We start from the raw sequence: 23,511 nt of genomic DNA, 5'->3' as shown, positions 1-23,511 counted from the left end.
ATATATATCTAATGCTAAACTGTTTAATCTTGTTAAAAATTTAAGTTTGGGAGGGGGGTGGAAAAATATTTTCAGAACTTGAATTTTATTTGTCCTCAAATGTGCTACAAATGAATTTAATTTGAAAAGAAAAATGATCATGTATATGAAGTTATATTAGGGAAGAAAATTTTGATTTTAAAAATGAGTAATAAAATTTAGTTGAAATTTTTAGTTATGAAGCAAAACTTTAAGTTAAAATTTTTTAGTGTAGAAAATGTTTAATATAAGTAACATCTTTAGTAAGAAAAATTGTATTTTTGAAAAATTTTAGGCTTTTATTTTTAATACTTAAATTTCCTTTATTAAAATAATTTTCAAAACTATTATTATATTTATAAGTACAAGATTTATATTAGGAATTTGCTTTAGGAAATGAGAAGTGGAATTCAAAACCATTAAAGGTCTATCCAAATAAAGTAATCCTTGCCTGAAAAAGAAAAAAGAAAAGAAAAAAAAATAAAAGAAAAAGAAAAAGAGAAAAAGAAAAAGAAAAAAAATAAGAAGAGAAAAGAAAAAGAAAAAGAAAGGAGGAGAAGCTTGAGGATTAGTGCCTAATTAAAAATTGGTTCCACATTTGATCTTTTTAAAGTATAAGACTTGGGAAAATATTAAGCTTAAAAATATAATATAGTAAGTAAAATTATTCTTAATAAAAATTTTTAAGTAGAGATAATAAAAGAACTAAATTCTAAATTTGGAGAATCTACAATATTTTTGAATTAGATAGGAACTCATATTTTCATCTTTCTTAACATTAAAAATTTCTAAACTTTAAGTTAGTCCCATTTACTGAATATTTTTTCTAAATTGGACTACTATATTTCTAAATCTAAATTTTAGTAACTCATAAAGAAACTCATATACATATCATACTAATTTATTTTTTAAAGATTGAAGTGTCATTTGAGAACAAGTAACATTTTATGTTTGGGGGATTTTGATACACCTAAAATTATAGTGTTTTTAGACACATTTTTATACCTATTTTAGATATATTGCTCTTTAAAGGAAGGTATTTGTGTGTTTTTCTTTTAGGTATAAGTAAAAAGATGAAAAATTCTTAAAGGAGTGAAAAAGGATCAAGTTTGGAGCAAAAAAGTGAAAATTGTGCTAAAGTGTTTTGTCGCATAAGCACCAGATCCGCACTTAAGCGTCAGTTAAATAGAGAAGATCGTGTCTAAGTGTCAGAGGCCCCGCGCTTAAGTGCTAGAAGCAGTTATTTGGTGATTTTCTTCATTTGGCCAAATTTTGAAGAGGTATTTGAGGCACCTATTGGCTTAAGAGGGTGGTTATGACCACTAAGAACAAAGATATTACTAAAAAAAACTTGTGAAAGGAGGCATCCTTTGGAGGATTCATCGAATGTGGACACATATTGAAGAGTTTTCAAGGCACCTTTTGGAGATTTATAAAAGAAGGAAGTATTTACATTTGAAGTGGGTGCTTGAAGAGAGAGAGAGTGCTGGAGTCCTGAGAAGAGATCGTGGAGAATCTTGTGGAGAGATTCAGGCACCACAAAATTTACTTTTTCTTTTTATTTTTAGTTTTATTTTGAGAGTATTGTAAAAGAGAAATGATTCAAAGGAACTTCAATAATTTGGTGGAGGATTTGAGATAAGTTTTTTATCTTTTGTTTTAAACTACTTTTGGTTTTAATCGAGACTTTTTGTTGGTTTGATAATGATTTCTACTTTTAAACTAAGTGTGGCTTTATTTTCTCCATAAATTCTGAGTATTTTTCTTTATCTTTCTTCTTAAAATGATAATTAATTAAATTTTTGATGGAAGTTGTGGAGAGTAATGATATTTAATGTTGGAAGAAGTTGTGATGATTTAAATCAATGAACTTCATTTACTTCTTGATTTGGCAAATCCAGATATTAAAATTTGTTGTGAGAACAAGTAAGAACCGGACTGGCATTGTCTCAGTCAACAATTGGAAAGAATCACATGAGATTGTATGAATGAGAATCTAATTCATATGTTTTAGTGCAAATAAATAGGAAAATAATCATTGAAGGGTGTAGAGTTAGAGGACTTTAAAGTGACAAGTTAAAGCCCCCAACTTAATTTATTATTTTAGGTTATGATACGAGATGTTAGCCCCCAGGTGGAGGGAATCGAGGGAACTTGGTATCTTCCCTACCTAGCCGGTCTTAAGAACTATTTAAACTTTAAATTAACCAATATTATTTATAGTATCTCTAGTAAGGGTAAAGAATAATATTGCTCTTATTTGGCACAATATAATTCTACTTAGTTACACAATAGAATTCCTATATTTATTATTGATTCATGATAAGGAGAAAGATATTTTTCAAATTAGTACTTTTCTCTTACATAAACACAAGATATCTTTTTAAATTGTTACTGTTCTGTCAATATATCAAAAATATCAAAAAGAATTGAATTTTAAACTGTAAAAATATTTGTTATTTAAGTGATTGTATTTTTAGAATAGAAAGTTGTTGTTCAAAAGTGCATATTGCTTATTCTCCCTGCGGGTTCGATATTCAGTTCTTAATAAAAAAGTCATATATTACTTGATAACGATACGTATACTTGTGTAATAAGAATTTAAATTTTCAATATATATATATAGAAAAGTTAAATTCTTATTTTCTTTAGGATCAAGTTTTTGGCACTGTTTAAAATAAGGAAATATAAGTAAAAACTATAATTAAAGTCATTGTTATATTTTTGCATATAGACAATAACGAGATCACTTATATTATATAGCAAGTCTATACAAAGGCCTAAAGAAAAGTTGAGGATTTATGTCACACAAGCAAACAACCTCAAAGTCCTATGGATTGTTGTTTAATTCTAATGATTGATTTAGCTGATGTAGACATGTTTTGATGTTGAAGATGTTCATGCTGCCCACAATGTTATCTTCAAGCTCCTCATTGTAGCAAATTTAAGTTTTTGAATGTGTTAAGTCCTGATGTCAAATCAAGGGTTTCTTAAGGTTATGGTTATTTAGATATTATGGAGGATGTTGAAGTTGATTAGAGCGACACCAGTTAGGATCATATGATTCACTCATTCCAGCACCACTAATTTCTTTCCGATTTGCTTAGTCTAAATGAATTTACTAAACTCAAGTCAATGAGTTCCATACTTTCCTTTAGACCATTGGAAATTTCGTTAGCAACCGTAGGTCACCTCCTCCGAGGGATTCCTGATCATCTGATAGAGACATTTTAATTTAGTTGCACTTTTTGTTGTGTTTTATTTGTGATTAAACTTTGAGTTGTCTTATATTTTAAATGTTGTGGGGGTGAATTTTATCTTGTTTACTTTCTGTTTTGGTTTCAGTTTAAGTTTTATAGTTATCCTAAAATTTTTAGTTTTGACATGCAGAGTGACATTATTATTTAACATGCAAGTTTATAAGCATGAAAACTACAGTAAAGAAAGTGCAGGAAAAGAAGGTACTGTAAATTATAAAAACGTACCTATCGAGTCTTCTCGTTTCTCCTCCTAAAACTCTAGTATCTTTTGCAGTAAACATTTATAATTTTTAGGAAAGTAAAGCCTATAGATAGGTTTGTCACAGACCTATCAAATTCTAAGTCATAACTTGGTGAGTCCTATTCATTTAAATGTATAGATGATTTCTCAAGCAAGACATAATGAGTTTAATTATGATTCAAGATATCCAAAAGAGTATGAGAAAGGTCCAGGGACCGGGTCCTGGGCATCTCACAATCCCTTGAAAAGTCCTGAGTTTGTTTAAACTCATTATGTGCTTAATAACTCATTTTTATCATACCCTTATGCTCAATGAACTGGTGTTCTAGCCAATCCTAAGGATGGGGTAATTATCATTTGATATTTTATTTATAAATTATGTAAGTGAAATTCTTTAAGAGGCAAATTGAGTTAATTAAGAATCTTAGCCGATTTGAATTCTTAAGAATGGGCTTGTAATGTTTTAAAATTTTCAAACTAATCAATGTTCATTTTCTAAACCTCATGCGACAAAATTTGATAAGCCCTAATTTGCTACTAAGCCCTTAAAGCTTAATGTGTAGATTTGTAAATTTAAGAAAGAAATTTTTTTTTTATATGTTTATGTACTTAATCATTTAAAATTATTGAGTCATAATTTTCAAAAATCAAACCCCTCACCTTAATATTCCCCTCTTTAAATATTCTTCGAAATTCCATTAATTTTGAAAAATTACACATTTACCCTTTGCAAGACCAAAATGAGATTGGAACCACTTATCCGTGTTATGTTTCAATCATCAAGACATATTATTTAAGATCATTTATTACCCATTTACCCTTTGATTAAACCTAAAATTTAATTAAGACTTAAATTCCAAAATTATCATTTTGCCCCTAAGGCCTTAACACCTCATAATTCATTAAATAAAGCTTAAATTACTTGAAAATTTTATGTTACCCAACTCATGGGTTAATTAAAACATCAGAGGAGAAAATGGGTTAATTAAAACATCAGACGAGAAAATGGTGATTTTTCTAAATTTATTTAATTTTATATTTATTTTTAATGCAAAAATAAGGATTTTTAATGAAATTTTAATAATTCAAGAAAAAAAAACTTATATCCTTAATAAAATTACTAGAGATTTACCTAAGTTATAGGACCACTTAGACCAATTTTCATGATTTTTAGAGGTTTAATTTAATTATTAGAATTATCATTTTTTTAGTATTAATTAAATATTAAATATTATTTACGTGTAAAATTAAATTTTATATTTTTATTAAATCTCTATAAGTCCAGAGAACCTAGAAAAATAAATTTCATATTTTTTTTTATTTATACTTTAATTATTAGAATTATTTAAGTGGAAAATTAAAGAAAATTCATTTTAAGCCTTTAAAAATTAATATTTTGACTTAAAAAATTAAGAAAATTATTTTAATTAGTTTCAAGTGATCAACATGTCAACTGTGACATTTTAGTGTGTTTTTACAATTTTGTCATTTTTATGATTTTTAACTAGTTTTTAATTATTTAAATGCTAAAAAATAGCTCAAAATGAAGTATTTATTTTAATTCTAATTTATTTTTCTTAGATTTCTCTGGTCATAAGGAGTTCCCAAAAAAAATTGGTGATTTTTTGAGTTGTAGTTTAATTATTATATTTATTTTGCCAAAAAAGTAATTTCACTTAATTAAATCATTTGAGTAGTCAAATTAACTCCAATAGACTTGAAATTTTTATGGGGAGCTCCTCTATTAAATCATAGTGGAGAATGATTTTTATGTCATTTACATTTATAATTACTCCTAATTAATTTAGTTCATTTTTAGGGGTTGGTGACAATCAGGGTTATTTTTAATGAATTAAATTATGTTTTTATTTTTCCTACGGTCCTCTGACCACAGTGAAGCTACCAAAATAAGTTTTTTTTATTTTTCTTATAAGTATATTAATTTTTATAATTATTTTACCAAAAAATGGATCATTAACTAATTATTTTACCAAAATATGGATCATTAACTTGAAAATTAGGGATTTTTGTCTAGAGATCTCCCTTGACCTTGGAAAAATCAGGGAAGGTCCCTCATGACAGAGAAAATCAAAGCCTCAGAAATCATATCATGGTGAAATGTCTATATAAATGAAGAATCCAAATAAGGAAAACACCATTTAATTAATTAAAAATCATACATGCATAAAAAAATAAAACCATTATCATATTGTTCTCCTTTGTTCACTGAGCAAGAGAGTATTTTTATTTTATTATTGTGATTTTTCTACACCAAGATTTGTATTTTGCATTTTGAAGTTATGATATTTGTATAAATAAGAAAAATCCCTAATTTTTTATTAAAGTGACACGACGCCACCTCAACTTAGGCAGATCCAAACTTTCCACGCGGCGTCTTCTGGTTCGGCACCATTAGACTCCTCAGTGTTGACTCAACCTGCAATTCATATTCTACTCCTTCGTCTAGCTCCATCACGACTGTCCATCAGATACACGTGGAAATGTACGACATATGTTCATCGTCCCCAAATCCCTAGCTCGAGAACCATCCAACTTCAAACCTTAATATCTCTCATGATACTTAACCAAATTAAGTATAGTTTGTTCCTATAGACTAGTATTGACAAGGAGAACATGTCCATACAGTTAATGAAGCCTTAAATCGAGTCTATTAGCATGAAGAATTAAATGAAGATCGTTTTAAGGGGAGAGTTCAATACCTTTGCCCAAGAGGTGTGGCCTCGATTGGGTGCTTCCAAAAGCATGCCTTGACTCTAAAGAGCTCCTAGATGAAGCCTCAAGCAGTGGTGAAATGCCTAAGTATGATTTCGACCAAGGCCGATTTGGGGTGTTTGTCAAAGTCCACCCTAGGGTAGTCTGGTGATGGGGCTTCTATGGGGGATCTTCTCTAACTCAGAGATTGGTGTGGGTGTAATTAATTTGGATTTGGTAGAGTCTAGAGGGGTGCCCTATTTTGGGCTTGATTTTGAGCTCCAAAATTGAGCTCAAGTAGTGGATTTGATGGTTGGATTGAACTTAGTGGGTCTTTAAGAAGCTTTGGGATCAATTTGACAGAGTCTCCCCAAGGAATTTTATGCTCCCCTCCCTTGGCCGTGGAGGGTGAGTTTAAATAAAAGGGGGAGGAGAGGCCACCATGGCTGGGCAGTGGGTGAAAAATGATGCTTAGGTAGAGGGAAGAAAGGTTCAAATGGCCAATTGGACTTGTACACATCAGGTGGGTTCAATTTTGAGTTTTAGCTCCTTGCTCCCTTGGCCATGGTGTTTTCTGACAGCCAAGGTGGTTGGCTGGCCAGGTTAGGTCACCATTTGGTCAGGGGGCTCAGGGCTTGGCTTTGGTGCAATCAATTGGGTTTGGCCATGTGTAAAGGTCTTGGATTAAAGAGGAATGGGGGAAGGGTGGTCATTTTGGGTCAGTTTGGGTAAAGACATTAATATGGGTAGGTTCACCCATCAAGGTTGGTTTGGGGTGAAGAAAAGATCATTTGGCTCAGCTTAATCATTGGGGATAAGTCACCATCCAAAGAGATTTGGCTAAACATGGGTTAGAGTAATTCATGGGAGGGGTTAAAAGAATCTTTAAGGGGGGGTTAAAAGAGGGGTTAAAAGAATCTTTAAGGGGCTTGAAAGTGGTTCATCCCTCTTGCCATTAGAAGCTTGATGAGGTGGCAAGGCTCGTATGGCTCACCTATGGCTTGGGAATGGCTTCATGGCTTCACTTTGGCTTGACACTTTTGCATGAGAAAGGATTTTGAATTTTATGAGATATTTTGGTGGTGTTTGTCATGAGGCTTGATTTGGAATGATTTGATCATGCACTTAAGACATAGGGAGTTATTTTAATGAAATGGATGATGAGGGGGAAAATTGTCATGTGAGATTTTAATTGAATTTAGACTTTTTGAATTAAACATGGTGGGCTTGAGTTTTAAAATTAGGGGTAAATTTGGGCTAAAATTTGGGTCAATTAAATGTTGAATTTGGTGTAGAGATATGAGGAATTTGGAAAGGGTTTCAAGTGATTTTGAACTGAATTGGAAGGCTAATTTGGTGGATTTATACATATGGTCAAAATTGGGGCTTTTTGATTTGGGTGAAATTGAGCTTGTAAGTGAGCATAATTGACCTTATATTTGGTTTCAATTAGTATTATGAATGTTGAATTTTGATTTGAAATTTAAATTGGGCAAGATTGTGGTCAATTGGGCCAAGATTGAGGGTGAAATTTGGGCCTTTAAGGGTAATTTGGGGCTTTTGGTCAATTTGGGTAAAATTGGTCAAATTGGGTCAATGTGATAGTTAAAAATTAAAATTTAAAAATTGAAATTGGGAAATTTTGGAATTTTTTGGTCATGAGGGGCATTTTGGTAATTTTGGCAATTTTGGGGTATTTTGCGAATTTGGTGAATTTTGGTCAATTTAGGTAGTGGTGAGTGATTTGAGCTAACTTTTGGACAAATTTGAGTATTTTGGGATTTTTGACAAAAATTAGGGTTGTAGGTGTATTTTGGTAATTTGGTGATTTTGGGCTAGAATGAGCAAGTAAGCCATGAAGCCATGCCAAACCAATAAGTTCCATATGAGGACTCATTTTGGATGTTCAATATGTTGGTTCTAACCCTATTAGCCAAATACTAGGGGTATAAGGTCATCCACATGAGCTTTCCAAAAGGAGTCTGGAGCAAAAGGTCCCAAAAGGAGTCAGGAGACCAAATTAAAGGGGTCTTAGGGTTTGGGGCATGTAAGAAAGTCTGTGCAAGCTAGTCTAACTAAAACAAGACCACCCAGGGTTAGTCTTAAGGTTTGACTATCCTATGGGAGACTCCCATTGAGCTCCTCCATACTGACCCCACCTACTAAGTAATAGAGGTTAGGACCAATATGTGGAATTTCAAGTTGAGCAGAGAAGAGTGTAGAATTTCTAATGGTAAGGGTTCCTTTTCTAGTCCTCTAAGAATATTCAATAGGAAATTCCTATGGCTAGACCCTAAGATACAAAAAGAGGAAGAGCTAGATCTCAACCAAAAGTGACGTTAACAGCAATGCACCCGATGGGACCATGCTTTGATGTTCATGGAACTATAGAACTCACAAAATTATTGTCCTCTTTAATAGTGCTTTGGGATTTATGTGCTAGACTTGCTATCATATGGTAGTTGAGCTAGTGAACGCAGTTGTTAATGGTCATATGAGTATATAACAAGTGTACCTTTGTGTTATCTTTTGAATTGAAGTAAGGGCTTGTGAAAATATAAACAATATAAAAAAATCAATAATGATTTAGTTGTTTTGTAAAGACCATAAAGTTTGAAATACATATTTAACCTAGAAGTGATGCAAAACATGTTTGCCTGATTTGTGCTGCTTTATAGAATTCTCATGTTAAGAGAATCAATAGATGGTAGACATTTAATGGAGAATTCAATATACTTTGTTTTATTATAGTTTTGATTTGAGTCTTGCAGTGCACAGAAGATGAGGCTTATGTTTTGCTTGAGATGTGACATTAGAGGATAATTTTATCACAGAGAAAAAGAGCAATGAAATAAAATGAGGGATGGAGTAAAGAAGAGGCATCTCAACTATTTTTATATTTTTTATAGTCTCTGGGTAAATTGCTCTGGTACATTTTTATTGATTGAGAAGCAAAAACTAATCCTGAAATTATTAGTTAAACTGCTTGTATACTTTACATGCCAGCATTTTGCATAAGCTTGAAAGTATCAATAGATAAAACTGGTCTAGATCTCATTATGCAGAGTCCAAAATAGAGATAAAAGGAGTATATTTTAATAGCAACATGTTCTTCAAATCTTTTAACATTATGCTAGCTAATCTAAAAGCTTAGCACTTGCATAGTTGCACTTCTAGCAAAATGTTGAATTTAAGAGTAATGAATGTATTTTTTTATATCTTGATCTAACGTTTTTTACTTTGGTGCCTGGAATGCTTGTTGAGAATCTTAATGAGGGATCTAGTAGATAAGTTGTTGAATATCTGTAAGAATATGTAAATACAACATCGATAATTTATGTTATGAGTAGTAGAAGTGCTTTCATTTTGACTCTTTTTAATAGTTACCCACACTTCTATAATAACTTATGCTTAATATTAAACTCTAAGATGTATCATTTAAATAGAGGGACCCACCAAATGAAGAATAAATTGTAAAAAATGTTGAGAGAGTAACAATACTGACTACAACAACTTGTCTCATCAATGAGTATTCCCAAAGAAATTTATGTAAGTTCCCTCGTGTGTCAACATTAACTGTGGGTGATAATGTGATAACAAACTTCTCGAAGCTCATCCAAGATGAATTCATAGCATGTTATGGATGTCAAAACATATTTTCTGTAATTTTCTCAATGAATTGCAGTCCACATATGGTTTGCATGGATCTTCTCGCTTGACATCCCAAGAAATTCTAGTTATTATGCTTTTTATTCTATCACACAATGAGTATATTTGTACTACTTTTGAGTGTTTCTAACACTCTACAGAGACAATAAGTAGGTACTTTGTGATTAGGATTAAATTTTTGATGAAAATGTCCATTAACATTGTGAAAACTTAGACAATGTTTTTTTACAAACATCACGAGAAATACATAGTGATTTGAAATATATGTCGTTCTTCAAGGTATTTGTATCTCTATTTATTCTAACATTAGTACAATTAAATAAATGGAAATAATGGCCTAACAATTTTTTCTTAAAGATTTCATCAGAGCAGTTAAAGATACACATGTTGACGCACTCATCGGTATTGAGAAGAAGATTGCATACATCATAAGGTGTGGAGCTGTTATACAAAATATCTTAACAGTGTGTGATTTAAACGCGTTTTACATTTGGGATGGCTAGTTGGGAAGGGACAGTTCACAATAAAATTTTTTTTAAAATCAAAATCTAACATTGTGAATATAAATTTTCAGTGCCTCCTCAAGGTTAGTACATTTTAGATATCACATGAATCTTTTTTTAGAAAGTGCACTAATGATGTTATTACTTAGGAAAATATTACCTAGTCAATTTGAGATATCCATTGCATGGGATTTCATGAAATCATTTCCCGACATGAGGAATCACATTCCAGATTTTGAGTGCAACAACCAAGTGATTAGGAGGAATGAACTTTTTAATAAAAAACACTCATCATTACGAGAGTGTCATTCAAAGAGCATTCAGTGTATGAAAGGAGTAGGTCATACTCCGAATATACCGACACACCCTTTCAAAAAATAGGTGAAGATAGTTGTTGCAACAACAACACTACATAATTCTATACAGAGACATCCATCCTGAGACGATATCGATTTCAATGCCTTAGATGAAGATCCTATTTGCATACCTGAGAAAGCTAACCAACATCAGGACATACATTCAGTGCCAGGTCAGGGCTTCAGTGCTACCGAGTATAACACTTTCGAAGAAGAAGACGTGCAAGAAATGATACAGTTAAGAGAACAAATTACTGATGCTTTGGTGAACTCATCAACTGTATTTATTTAGGATCACCTAGGAATCTCTTATTTTATGAGTCATATTTCAACCATACGTTGGATGTGTGGATGTATGCTTTCTATATCTTTCTAAAAATCTGTATTGTTGTTTTCTTTATGTGCCCAAACTAATTTTTTTTTTCAATTGTAAAGCTGTTTAATTTTTTTCATGATTCTTTCACATATATTTTTTTTTCTAAAATGATTCCTTAGTGTATTATAATCACACAAATTATGAGTTCAAGAGCGTCAAGAACTTGAAGAGGAACGTGGTGTGTTGATTACAAGTCGAGAAGAGAAGGCAATTACGACATGAGACTGAGGATTGCAATTTCGTTCGCTTGGTTAATGAGATGGATGACTTCACTCCAGATAGTGATCGAGTCAAAAGGAATGTTGTCATGGAGAAGAGATTATCCCAAAGACTTGATCATGAGGATATGAAGAAGAATTTTATTCTAGTCTTGCTAGTTATTGTGGCTATCATCATTATTATAGTTATATTCTTTAAATAACTGATTGGCCTTTTATGTATTAGATTATTTTGCAATGTACTGATGTTTTTGTTAGCGGGACCTCTTTCTGTTATTTTGTTATAATTTCTTTCTGAAAATTACAATTATTCAAGTATATTATATATAAGGATAAAACATGCTTTCTCTTTAGAATTAACTGGAACAAAACAGATCTCCCAAACTGACTTTTGCTTCTCCATCAATGCTCTCTGATAGATCGTGAGAAGCTGCTTCTCTACGAAACAACATTACATTTGCTTCGTAGAAAAATAGTAGCTGCCCCAAACACTCCCTAAAACTATTCCATTAAAGCGCAAAATTGAGTAGTTTAAAGTTCATATTAAAAAATATTTGGAGTAGATAATTTATTTATTTTTGAAATAAAAAAAAAAAAACTCATAAAAATCTTAATAAAAAATAATGTTGTGCTAAATTAAATATTTTTTTTTCTAATTTTAAATTAAAATTAGAAGCAATAGAGAAAATGAAAAGTATTCGGTAGGGCTGTCAAAATAGCTCGTTGTTCGCGCACAACTCGTGTTCGGCTAGTTCGTTAAGCTTAACGAGCAGAACACGAACATATTTTTAAGCTCGAAATATAAATGAGCTGGACACGAACAAATATTTTTTGCTAGTGTTCGGTTTGAGTTGGTTCAAAAAGAAATAAATAAATTAATAAATAAATTAAAACATAAATATACTCAATATTCCATGGTGTTATTGGTGTTATTCCGCAGTATAACACCGCAGAATAACACTCGAGTAGCACCAGTTGTGTTATCCGTGTTATTCCTCAGTCCGCGGTATTATGGGTGTTATTCCGTAGTGTGACACCGCAAAATAACACCGATAACACTAATAATACGGCGGAATAACATCAAGTAAAACCCCTGGTGCTATCGGTGTTACTCGGGTGTTATTCCGTGGTGTTTTTAGTATTATCGATGTTATTCCACGACAATAACATCGCAAAATATTAAATATAAAATATTATATAAAGAAAAAAAATTATATTTATGTCCGTACACTTGCTATAAATTTTTATAATTGGAAAATTTATAATAATTGTTCATAACGGTAAAAAGATGCATATCAAATAGTACACTCATACAACTTTATAAACTTTTCTTTACACTAGTTTTAGCTCTACTTTGTTCATTTACAACTCAAGATATAAAACATAAAATAAATAAATTAGAGCTATAAGCAAATTGGTGCACTCAATAAAATGTATATTTATTGATGATAATTTACTGTTTAATAGGTGGAAGATTAAGTTCTTGATAAAATATATATTTAATGATAATTTAATTACTTATTTGAACATTTCTTTTGTATTCAAGTATCAATTCTCATATATCATATGCATATGTATGTTATTTTGAAGTAAAAGTACTATAAAAAAATCAAACAAATAACTAGATAAATAAATTATAAATATTTAAATAATAATTTTTATGTCATCAAATGATATAAATAATGCTAATAAACATATACATTTGAATCAATGCATAAAAAATATATAAAATTACAACTTGAACTTGATAAAAAAACTAGTAAATAAGTTTAAACTATATTTTGAAGGGAATCTACAAATGTGGCACACAATTCTTATGTATTTACATATCTAAAACCTAATAACACCAATAACAATGCGAAATAACATCAATAATACAAGAACGATATTATGTTATCGGTGTTATTCTGCAGTATTATTCAATAATACCAGGATAACACCCCAATAACACTAATAACACAACAGAACAAAACCTGATAATACAACAATAACACTAACCTGCAATAACACCTGAGTAATGCCCGCTCTATTTGGGTGACTTGGATATTATTGCAGGTGTTTATCTGATGTTATGTAAGAATTATCGATGTTATTCTGCCGTCCGTAATATTATTAATGTAATTTCACGAAATTTTATTTTCTACCCAGGCTATTATGAGCTAAACACAATACCCTACTGTTCGGATGCAATTACTTTATAATGGACTGTGCTTTCAGGTGCGCCTCGGTAATTGGCTAGTAGCCGCGACTATTCTGTTTTTTTTTTTCGATTACGTCCCCGAAACCTGTGCTCCCCGCTTATGTGCGCTCCGCTTCTCCCTTTGTTCCTGTGTGGTTTTTCGTGTTTGAGGTGTATCGTGTGAAAATGGATTCCAAGAGGATTCAGAGCAGCAAAGATAAGAAATTAAGGCGGAAGGAGGTATTTTGAAGTTTTTCCGTGTGAATGTGTGAAGTATCGAAGCATAAACTTAATGCAGGATTCAATTTCAGAATTTTAACGACTTTAAACATTTATATCAAGAAGTTAGCTAGCAGCTTAGCACCCACTATTTTCTTGCTTTCGTTTACTGCATTTTTTTTCCCTAGCCCCTCACATTTGGGTCATTACCAATGGTTTGGCGATGAATTTTAGTAATTTTTACCATCACCATCCACAGAAGCTATTCGGTTCGTCAGATCGCAAGTTATGCCTAACGGATTCAGCCAGAGGATAAGGAGGTTAAATAATTGTGGGTTGCCTGTCCAGCTAAAGAGGTTCGGGCTGTGCATTCTCAGAGAGACGAGCCGTAAGTTGGAATGTAAAACGACCGTCATCGGTATGTTCTGAGGCCTCCTCCGAAAATAAAGTCAAAGCAAATATAAGTGATGGCCTTCTCTAGGTAGGGAAACCTTCCTCTGTCTTTTAGATGCTATGAGAGGTTGTTGAGATGTTGGAATACAGGGATTATGTGTATCTATGGACATTGTTGTGGGGAAGTGTCTAGGTGTTTTGTATGATCCTTTCTTCCAACTTAGGACACTCTTTGACTGTGTTAACTAGATAGCCTGTTTTGTCAGGGCAAACTAACATGCTTATGTCCAATCCCGATTAGTGGAGGAACCAAGGGGCACTTGTGGAGGCACTCGCAATTCCTAGATTTTACTAGACTCTTTAATGTCATATAATTTGTTAAAAACTTTGGTTCCTCTAAATTTAAATACTTTATAAAAATTTAATATTAAAAATATTTTTATTTACTTATTATATTTATAATAATTCTAAAATTTTAAGTAGATGAAACTTTTTATCGTAAGTACTACTCACCCTTTGATTTTTTATTTCGCCATTCCTCTCTTCAAGTTTTGGTTATGCCACTGTGCCCGATGGTTTATTGAGGCCACTTTTTGATTTTCATGAAACTATAGAACTCATAAAATTGTTGTACTCTTTAACAGTGCTTTGGGATTCATGTGCTAGCCTTGCTATCATGTGGTAGTTGAGCCAACGAACGCAGTTCTTAATGGTCATATGAGTATATAACAAGTGTACCATTGTATTATCATTTGAATCGAAGTCAGGGCTTGTGGAAATAGAAACAATATAAAAAAATCAATATCGATTTAGTTGTTTTGTAAAGAACATAAAGTTTGAAATACATATTTGACCTAGAGATGATGCAAGATATGTTTGCCCGATTTGTGCTGCTTTATAGAATTCTCATGTCAATAGAATCAATGGATGGTAGACATTTAATGGAGAATTCAATACAACTGGTTTTATCAGAAGCTTGATATTCTCTTTGGCTATTGCAGTGCACAGAAGGTGAGGCTTATGCTTTGCTTGAGATCTGACATTAGAGGATAATTTCATCACGGAGAATAAGAGGAATTAAATAGAATGAGGGATGGAGTAAAGAAGAGGCATCTCAACTATTTTTATATATTTATATTCTCTGGGTAAATTGCACTGGGTACGTTTCCATTGATTGAGAAGCAAAAATTAATCATCAAATTATTAGCTAAGGTGCTTGTATACTTTGCATGCCAGCATTTTGCTCAAGCTTCAATGTATCAATAGTGAAAACAGGTCTAGATCTCATTATGTGGAGTCCAAAATAGAGATAAAAAGAGTCTATTTTCATAGCAACATATTCTTCAAATCTTTTAACATTATGCTAGCTAATCTAAAAACTTAGCACTTGCATAGTTGTACTTCTGGCAGACTGTTAAATTTAAGAGTCATGCAATCATTTTTTTATATCTTGATCTATCATTGTTTACTCCGGTGCCTAGAATGCTTTTTGAGAATCTAAATGAAGGATCTAGTAGATAAGTTGTTGAATATCTATAATAATATGAAAATACAGCAATTTTTTTGCCTGCCTGAGAAAACTGCTAGCTTGATATGGCAAGCTTAAAACCATTATACAACATCACCACGAGGAATGTTGTTGGAGCTGGAAAGGCTTGAATGCTGTTCAAGCTCTGTTACTCTGATTGCTAGAGATGGACAATCTGAAATAGGTCTTAATAATGTACTTCTGAGCTAGCGCACCATTCCTAATGGATTTAAAAAATTATGTTGTTTTTGTTGAATATTGAATGCCGATTATCTTCATGGAGTTCTTTCATAAGTTCATGTTTTTTTTAACTTGAGAATTTTGTGCATGCTTTTTTTTTATCATTTCTGCCGTTTTTATGAGTTTCATTGGTTTCCTTTTGCTTCCAAATTATATGAAACTTATGCTAAGGGCTAACAGTTTTCATGTGTTTCTAGGTATTGGAGATGAAAAAGGCAATTGATGATATTATAAAGTCAGCATCAATCATCAAGGATCATCTAGCTTCTTTTATGGCTTTCTCTCACTACGATAGGAATGGTAACTAAGAAGCACACTTTAGAACTGTAGTTTCTCCTTTCAGTTTATTATATTATCAATTTTTCATGTGCTTTTTCTCCTTCTTGATGAGTGTCCTATATATTGATATGTTTGTCAATTCTCTTTTGTAGACCTGTTTTAATTTGCTGATATCCTCTTGTGAATCTGTTTATTAAGCAATGGTGTTGTGTTTAATAATGATCAGGTTTATCTGTCTACTTCAACTCAGGATTTGGTGATCAGCTATCTTCTTCTATAAAGAAGTACATCCAGAATCTTCTTAAGGTTAATATTCCTTTTTTTTACCTCATTGAAGGTTTTAAACTGTTCCCATCCAAGAATGACTCAATTTGGCGTTGCAAACCTGTTAAATCTATAGGTTAATATGGAAGGCCCGTACGGTCAAGACTGGCCAAGGGAGGAGAAGGTGAAACGTAGGGAAATGGTTGCTCCAGAAGCACGATACATATTTGTTCGGGAATCTTCAAATGTGGTTCATGATGATAGTTATTTCAAGGAGAATGGTAGAATGAACTGCTGGACTGGTGATGGAGACCCCTTAGTTGGTTTTGTGCATTATCGTTTTATTGCTGAAGAAGATATACCTGTTCTTTATGTCTATGAGCTTCAGCTGGATACTTGTGCTAGAGGAAAGGGGTTAGGGAAGTTTTTGATGCAACTGATTGAACTTATTGCACGGAAGGTATTTTTTTGGTTTTCAACTAAACTTCTACCTCTAGAATTTTGTTGATAGCAATAAGCTTGCTGTCTTCAGAGTTTACTTCCTCTACATTTTAGCATTCATAGAAGCTTGCACTTTTTGGGACCTAGAAACCATTTTCTTACATCTCCTTATGTTATCTGTGTCATTATGTCATTTGGACTTCTTGATTATTTTATTTTTCTCATGATCCGTTTTGTCAAACATTATTTTGTCGATTAGTTATCCAAGAGGATTATCTTTATAATTAACCTTATGGCTAATTAGCTATTGAGGACTATTTTTTAAATTAAGTTCCTTAAAATTATGATATAAAGATGAATGAGGAATAAAAGTTCTTTTCATGGATATGAAGTCCTTCTGGTTTCAATCATAAAGCTTTCAGAACCCGTGGAAATTTGCTCGTCTCATTGTTTCAGCTCTCTTTCATTCTTCTTTATTTAAATTGATTTTCTCATTTTTTCTTCCTTCTTCCAATTATCTTTGTTATCTTTTAGATAATATCATTTTCATATCTGTATGAAGGTTTCATCTTAATTCTTAATGCCTTCCATATTATAAAATTTTGTATCAGAGCAGCTCTTGCATCTAATGAAGAGTTTTATGGCCTGGTCTACTTAATCTTATATCACTTTGTTTAAGTTTTATTATTCTATCGGATGGGTTCTTTATATCTTTCTTCATTTGTTTGACAGCCTTCTCACCCTATCCTTACTGCCTTTCAAGAAACCCTTTCCTACATTTCTCTCATTTTGGATGATAACAAATTAGGCCCGGTCATCCATTCGAAACTTGACTTTTGTGTGCAAATATTTTTTCTCGTCAGCATAGTAATTTGAACACTACATTTGGTTGATAAATCCAATTTATCACATTTTTTTGATATTATATTTTTTTTTCATTATATGTAGCCAAATTATATTATCTTTTTTTTTTTTACATTTATTATGATAATTATTTGGTTTTGATTGACAACCTATCACATAAATAAGGCTCTGTAAGATTTATTATCATCGTAATTACCCTTATCCCATTTACTTGTTGTTATATTTATGAATATTCATTTCTAGGATGCTGTTTTTAGTTTTACTGCATATCTATCTTAAAGTTCTTATTTCTGTAACACTAAATCTGTCTATCAATGTCTATCAATTACTTCTCAAATCTATGCAATATATTTGGGTTAATTGCATTTTTATAAAATTGCATTCAAGCCTTTTGTTGTTCTATTACCGTGCAACATTCCTGAGGCATTTCACCATTTTAATGAATGATGGGCTTTTGGATATGTGCTAACCTCACTGATTTAGCTGTTAATTATCCTTTTTTTTTTCAATTTCTCTTAATATCTAGTCATTTTTCTGTAAGTATTATTTTCATATCAAGTCATCATCTCAAATATCAATGCCTGTTCACCGTTCTCCCATTATTTGTTTACCATAATTAAATTTTTCATGGCACATTGCTATATATACGGTTTCCATGCTTTTGATATCTCTGCATGGCAGAAATTTCTGCTAAATAAAAAGCTAGTTCCTATGCTTATTTTTCAACCGTCTTTTCCCTCGCCAATCAGATATGTTTGTGCTCCATTAAACTTCTCTCATCTTCATGGCTTGGAAAATTGATATAGCCCTCACATAGCAATTTAAATGTTCCTCAGAATCAGATGGGAGCTGTTATCTTAACAGTGCAGAAGGCAAACATCTTGGCTTTAAATTTCTATACAAATAAACTGAGGTACGTGGTAGGTCACTGCATAACTATGCTCTGGCATATAGTTGTATGTATATAATGCTTTATTTAAGTTTTTATTTCTATGGCCCCAGGTATGTAATCTCAACAATTTCACCCTCAAAAGTTAATCCACTGGTAAGGGTAATTTCTTTCTCATCATTTTGAGCAGGAAAATTTTATTGTGGATTTATTTAATCCGTATAATCTTGTCATTTTCTTTTTCAGTCAGGATCTGAAAAGAGCTATGAGATTCTTTGCAAAACGTTCAATAGCGAGGCAAAAGACAAACTTGAGGTGAGATTATTACTTTTGTCATATTTATTGAATATATATGTGATACGAATCAGAGCAAAAATTAATGAATAAATTGCAAGAAACATGTGGGAAAACCCCAAATTATGACTAATTTGATTACTCTTCAAGCAAACAAATATGATACAATAGGTGATCTACAATTCGAGAGGTTGATTTACTCTCCACAAATCCTAGGCGCCACTAGGAACAAGAAGTTAAAGAGAAAACTGCATGAATCTAAACATAAAAACAAATCCTAGGTGATTAGTTCTAATAAAACACTCCCAAAACACATTCAAAATTTTCCTCCAATTCCTCTTTTGGTGTGGCCCCACTCGGGGGTTGGAATCATCCGAGACGAAACTTGTGGTTTCTGCCCCATAGGCTCGGATGGCTGGTCTGGCTGGGTTGGGTCGGTCCAAACCGATCTAGGAGTGACCGACGTAACAAGACTCCCCTCACCAAGAAGCACATTGTCTTTAAGGTGGAATGATGGAAAATGCTTCTGGATCACTTTATATAGTTCCCAATTTGTATCATAATTTGACAAATATTTTCACTTAATTAACATCTACATTGCCCCAGTTACTCTTCGCCACTCCCCTTCTATCTCCAAAGATTCCAAAATGGCTTGCATGTCCTCTGTCAGCATTAGTAGTTGACTAAGGTGTGTGGTATCTGATAGTATGTTTCAGCTGTGATACATGAAAAACTGAATGCAATGATGATGATGGTGGTAACCTCAGACGGTATGCACTACAATGCATGCCACAATCTCATAGGGTCCAAAATATGGTGGAGAAAGCTTCTTGCTCCTCCTGGCCAATGGCTTATGCCGGTAAGTTCCTAGCTTCTAATAAATCATGTTCCTAAGCTCAAATTGTACCTCCCTTTTATGTCCATCAACCATTCTCTTCATGATCTTTTGGGCCCTCAGTAGATGTTCCTTGAGCTCTGCCAATATTCTGTCCATCTCCTCCAAGTACTTGTTTACACTAGATACCAGTGTATTACTAATTTCATAGTGTATTAGATAGGGTGGATCCCGCCCATACAAAGTCATAGTCGGATTGGTATGTGCTGAAGTGTGGTATGAAGTGTTGTATCAATACTTAAGCCCAAACAATCCACCTTTCCCAAAGCATTGGCATATCTGATACAAAATAATGCAGATAAATCACATTGATGTTGTACTATTTAGGACCGTCTGTTGTAATTTGAATTGTTCCTTAAAAAAATGGCTAACAAATACCTTATCCCCATCAAATATAATAGATTTTGGAACACTATACTAACAAACCACTTCTCATATCAACACAACAACGACTGAGACAACAATGTAAGAGTGTCGCAATGGAATGAAATGTACATATACTTGCTTAAGTAACCCACTACCACCAATATCACAACAAATCTTTTTGATCATGTCAACCCCTCCATAAAATCCATCATCACCTCCTCTCAGACTTTCTCAATTAATGCTAAGGGCTGTAGTAACCCTCATTGTCTTCTACATCTCTACGCATCCCCACCCAATATAGCTCTCCCGATAATCCAATGTATGTCTTCTGTACCCTGAGTGCCTCCCAATTGCATTGTTGTGAAATTCCTGCAACAGTTTAGAGATGTACCCCGATACCCTCGATAATATGAATCCTCCCTGGTAGAGTAGTTTTCCCCTCAGTGCATACCTTGCATGATTGTTTGGATCCTATAGCTACTTTGCATTGATCTTTCTCAGCCCCTCATTCTATTCACTCTTGTGTCTAAACTCTTCCCATTCTAAGACCTTGGGTAATAATAAAACTGTAAGTTATGGCTCCTCCATGGTCCTCGATAGTGCATTCGTGATCTTATTCTCATGTACTGGGCCATACGAGATCTCAAGTTCATATCCAAATAACTTAAAGAGGCCACCAACACCTCGTGTTTAGTCTTACTATCCCTTCATGGTTTATGATGCCCACTATTGGCACTTATGATGTGTCCAAAAATCCTTTTTAGCAATTTAATCATTATTATCTTATGTATTCAATAAGCCATAGACTCAATCCTCTGCAAATTGTTGCCTGGTTTGCTCAAGGAGCAAGCTCAAACATATTTGTATCCCCCTTCTTATAGTGTCAATGATATATTCATGTAGTTTGCTTGGCTGTTTGTTGATCAAATCATCACAAAACAGAAGAAGTATCAATGATTCCTATCATCTTTTAGCATTTTTTAGGAAGAGGGATGATCGGTGAAAGAATATTTTTTAAGATTCTCAATCGAAGGAATGGTGAATTTTAGGAGTTGATCTAGAATTTCTTGTGGGAATTTTTTATTGGGGGGCTTTGCCTTAAACTATTTTGTGACCTTGATGTTAGAAATTGTGTACTTATGTAAGATTTATTAACCATGTTGAGGCACCTATTTACTATTGATGAGGTTGGCAATGCTCATTGATCATAATTCTCTCAAACATTTAATAAAGAATTAAACAATATCTGGGATCAATGCTTCAAAAATGATGATCAATCTAAAAATTCTGATCTTTCTGAACAATTATGTCAGAGGAAGCAATGGCATGATCTGAGTACACTTCACATAATGCATTTGTTCTTTTTGCTAATTGCTATACAAGATGATAAGCCTTACCTAGTGTCTTAACTTGCTTAAGCCAAACTTAAGAAGTCATAACCAACGCATTGACTTTTACCTTAGCATGTATGCTGTTGAGGCTAAGCATCAACTCAAGGAGTCGATAGGCTCCTTTGTCAAGCTTACCTCTTCCAATTCCTTTAATTCAAAATGCACGTGCAAAAGGTTGATTTGCTTTGGGAATGATGCACACTATGAACACCATAGGGAGGGAAGCAACTTGTTTGTGAAATCAAAATCATTGCTAGACTTCCTATGCGCTTGAAACAAATCTCCTCATCAGTCCTAAGGTTTTGGGACAAAAAAGGTCTTGCAAGGACGTTTCAACTTTTTTTTTGACTACTAGGGGTGTAAACGAGCCGAGCTTGAACGAGTCTAAGGCTTGTTCCTATATGCCTCCTTCAAATTTTTGTATTGTTCGTGTTCAATTTGTGTTCAAATTGGCTTGTGAATAGCCTATTTGCATTTACGACTACTAGGGGTGTAAATGAGCCGAGATTGAGCGAGTCTAAGGCTTGTTCCTATATGCCTCTTTCAAATTTTTGTTTTGTTCATGTTCAATTCGTGTTCAAATTGGCTTGTGAATAGCCTATTTGCATTTGATTTGATCTAGGGTGCATTTGGGCGGCTGTTGCTTTTCTAAGAGGCTGTTGTAAAGCTGCTTCCTGAAGAAGTAGCTTTTCAGGAACTGTCAGAAAGCTGTTGATGAAGAAACATGTATCTATTTAAGAGATCTGTTGTGTTGCTGTTGTTTTTTTATGAGAAAGACTATTTTCCCCTTAGATATGTAATAAATTGAAATAAGTGCAGTTTTCAGAATATTCAGAATTAAATAATAAAAAGATGTCGTACTATCAGAAAAATTAACAGTCCAGCTCAAAATACTATAGTATATTGAAAAAATGATAAGTTATTTGAAGTAAATGACTACAATAATGAGGACAACAACCATAGTCAACAAGCCTAGAATGATGTTGGTCTTGAAATTGATCAAGTCTTCGGGACAATCTCCTCTCCATCCCTGCATCTCTTCTTGACTGATCATGGCTTGGAGGGTCCTCGTCAGTATCATCAACCTAGTGCAAGATGTCGCAATCCGTCGGAGTTGTGTTTCTGGGATAAGAATAGAATCTTCTCCCGTAGCCGTTTTCTCTTTTGGACTTGTACTGAACACACTTATCGCCACAATAATAGAGCAGAACTTTCAAAGTGCTTGATGATCTTGAGCTCATATTTTTTGTTAACAGAACTTTCGAAGTGCTTGATGATCTTGAGCTCATATTTTTTGTTATAATAATACAAAATTGTTCTAATTAAAAAAAATAGTAGATAGAACATTCCAAATTTTTATAAAAAATATAAGCATTCTTATAATTAAGAATTAAAGTTTGTCGATACATAAAAAAGAAAGTTATAATACAAATTAGTGCCAATATTTTGGAAAAAAAACATCTAGAGAAAACATAGAGACGAAATATGAGTCAGCAACTACGAATAACTAGGTGATGCTATATAATTACAATCGTTGCACTTATCATTGCATCAGTAATATCTTCTCTCAACTTTATTATCTTCTCAATGCTTTCTTCTCAGAAGTATTGTGCTCGTTTATCCTAAAGCCCTCTTATTGCACCGAAGTTCTGGTTTGATGTTGGTTAGCTTCCTCAGGCATGCAAGTAGGATCATTATCTAAGAGCCTGAAATCGATATCTTGGGATGGATGCCTCCATATAAAATTATGGAATGCAGTCGTTACAATAAATTTCTTCACCTATTTTTTGATAGAATATGTATGTATATCTCTGAGTATAACCCATTTCCTTTTTCATATACCAAATGCTCGATTAATTACACTGCGTAATGAAAAGTGTCATTTCTTATAGGGCTCCTTCTTTACTCTGATCACT

The 23,511-nt window shown here is 32.8% G+C and overlaps 1 protein-coding gene and 1 pseudogene across 9 annotated transcripts in view; both read left to right on the top strand.

Annotated features, from left to right (window-relative positions):
• The first annotated feature begins 13,570 nt into the window (after positions 1–13,570).
• Positions 13,571–23,511, top strand: part of LOC110034003 (N-alpha-acetyltransferase 40) — a 35,792-nt gene continuing 25,851 nt past the window's right edge. For 2 of the 9 annotated variants that reach the window (XM_020738223.1, XM_020738222.1), the window contains exons 1-7: positions 13,571–13,772; positions 16,110–16,212; positions 16,418–16,497; positions 16,592–16,915; positions 18,597–18,673; positions 18,763–18,805; positions 18,896–18,964. In XM_020738223.1, the coding sequence (XP_020593882.1) occupies positions 13,719–13,772; positions 16,110–16,212; positions 16,418–16,497; positions 16,592–16,915; positions 18,597–18,673; positions 18,763–18,805; positions 18,896–18,964 (750 nt within the window). In that variant the 5' untranslated portion in view covers positions 13,571–13,718. Of the gene's footprint in view, positions 13,773–14,010; positions 14,233–15,145; positions 15,304–16,109; positions 16,213–16,417; positions 16,498–16,591; positions 16,916–18,596; positions 18,674–18,762; positions 18,806–18,895; positions 18,965–22,217; positions 22,308–23,511 lie in introns of those variants that run through there. The other 7 variants (XR_002295006.1, XM_020738221.1, XM_020738225.1 and 4 more) reach the window with 6 other exon arrangements.
• Positions 22,648–23,511, top strand: part of LOC110034007 — a 3,897-nt pseudogene continuing 3,033 nt past the window's right edge.

This window comes from Phalaenopsis equestris, unplaced genomic scaffold, assembly GCF_001263595.1.
Source record: "Phalaenopsis equestris unplaced genomic scaffold, ASM126359v1 Scaffold001323, whole genome shotgun sequence".
Taxonomy (NCBI): Eukaryota; Viridiplantae; Streptophyta; class Magnoliopsida; order Asparagales; family Orchidaceae; genus Phalaenopsis; species Phalaenopsis equestris.
The sequence above is the reverse complement of the archived record's forward strand: the minus strand, read 5'-3'. Positions and strand labels throughout refer to the sequence as shown.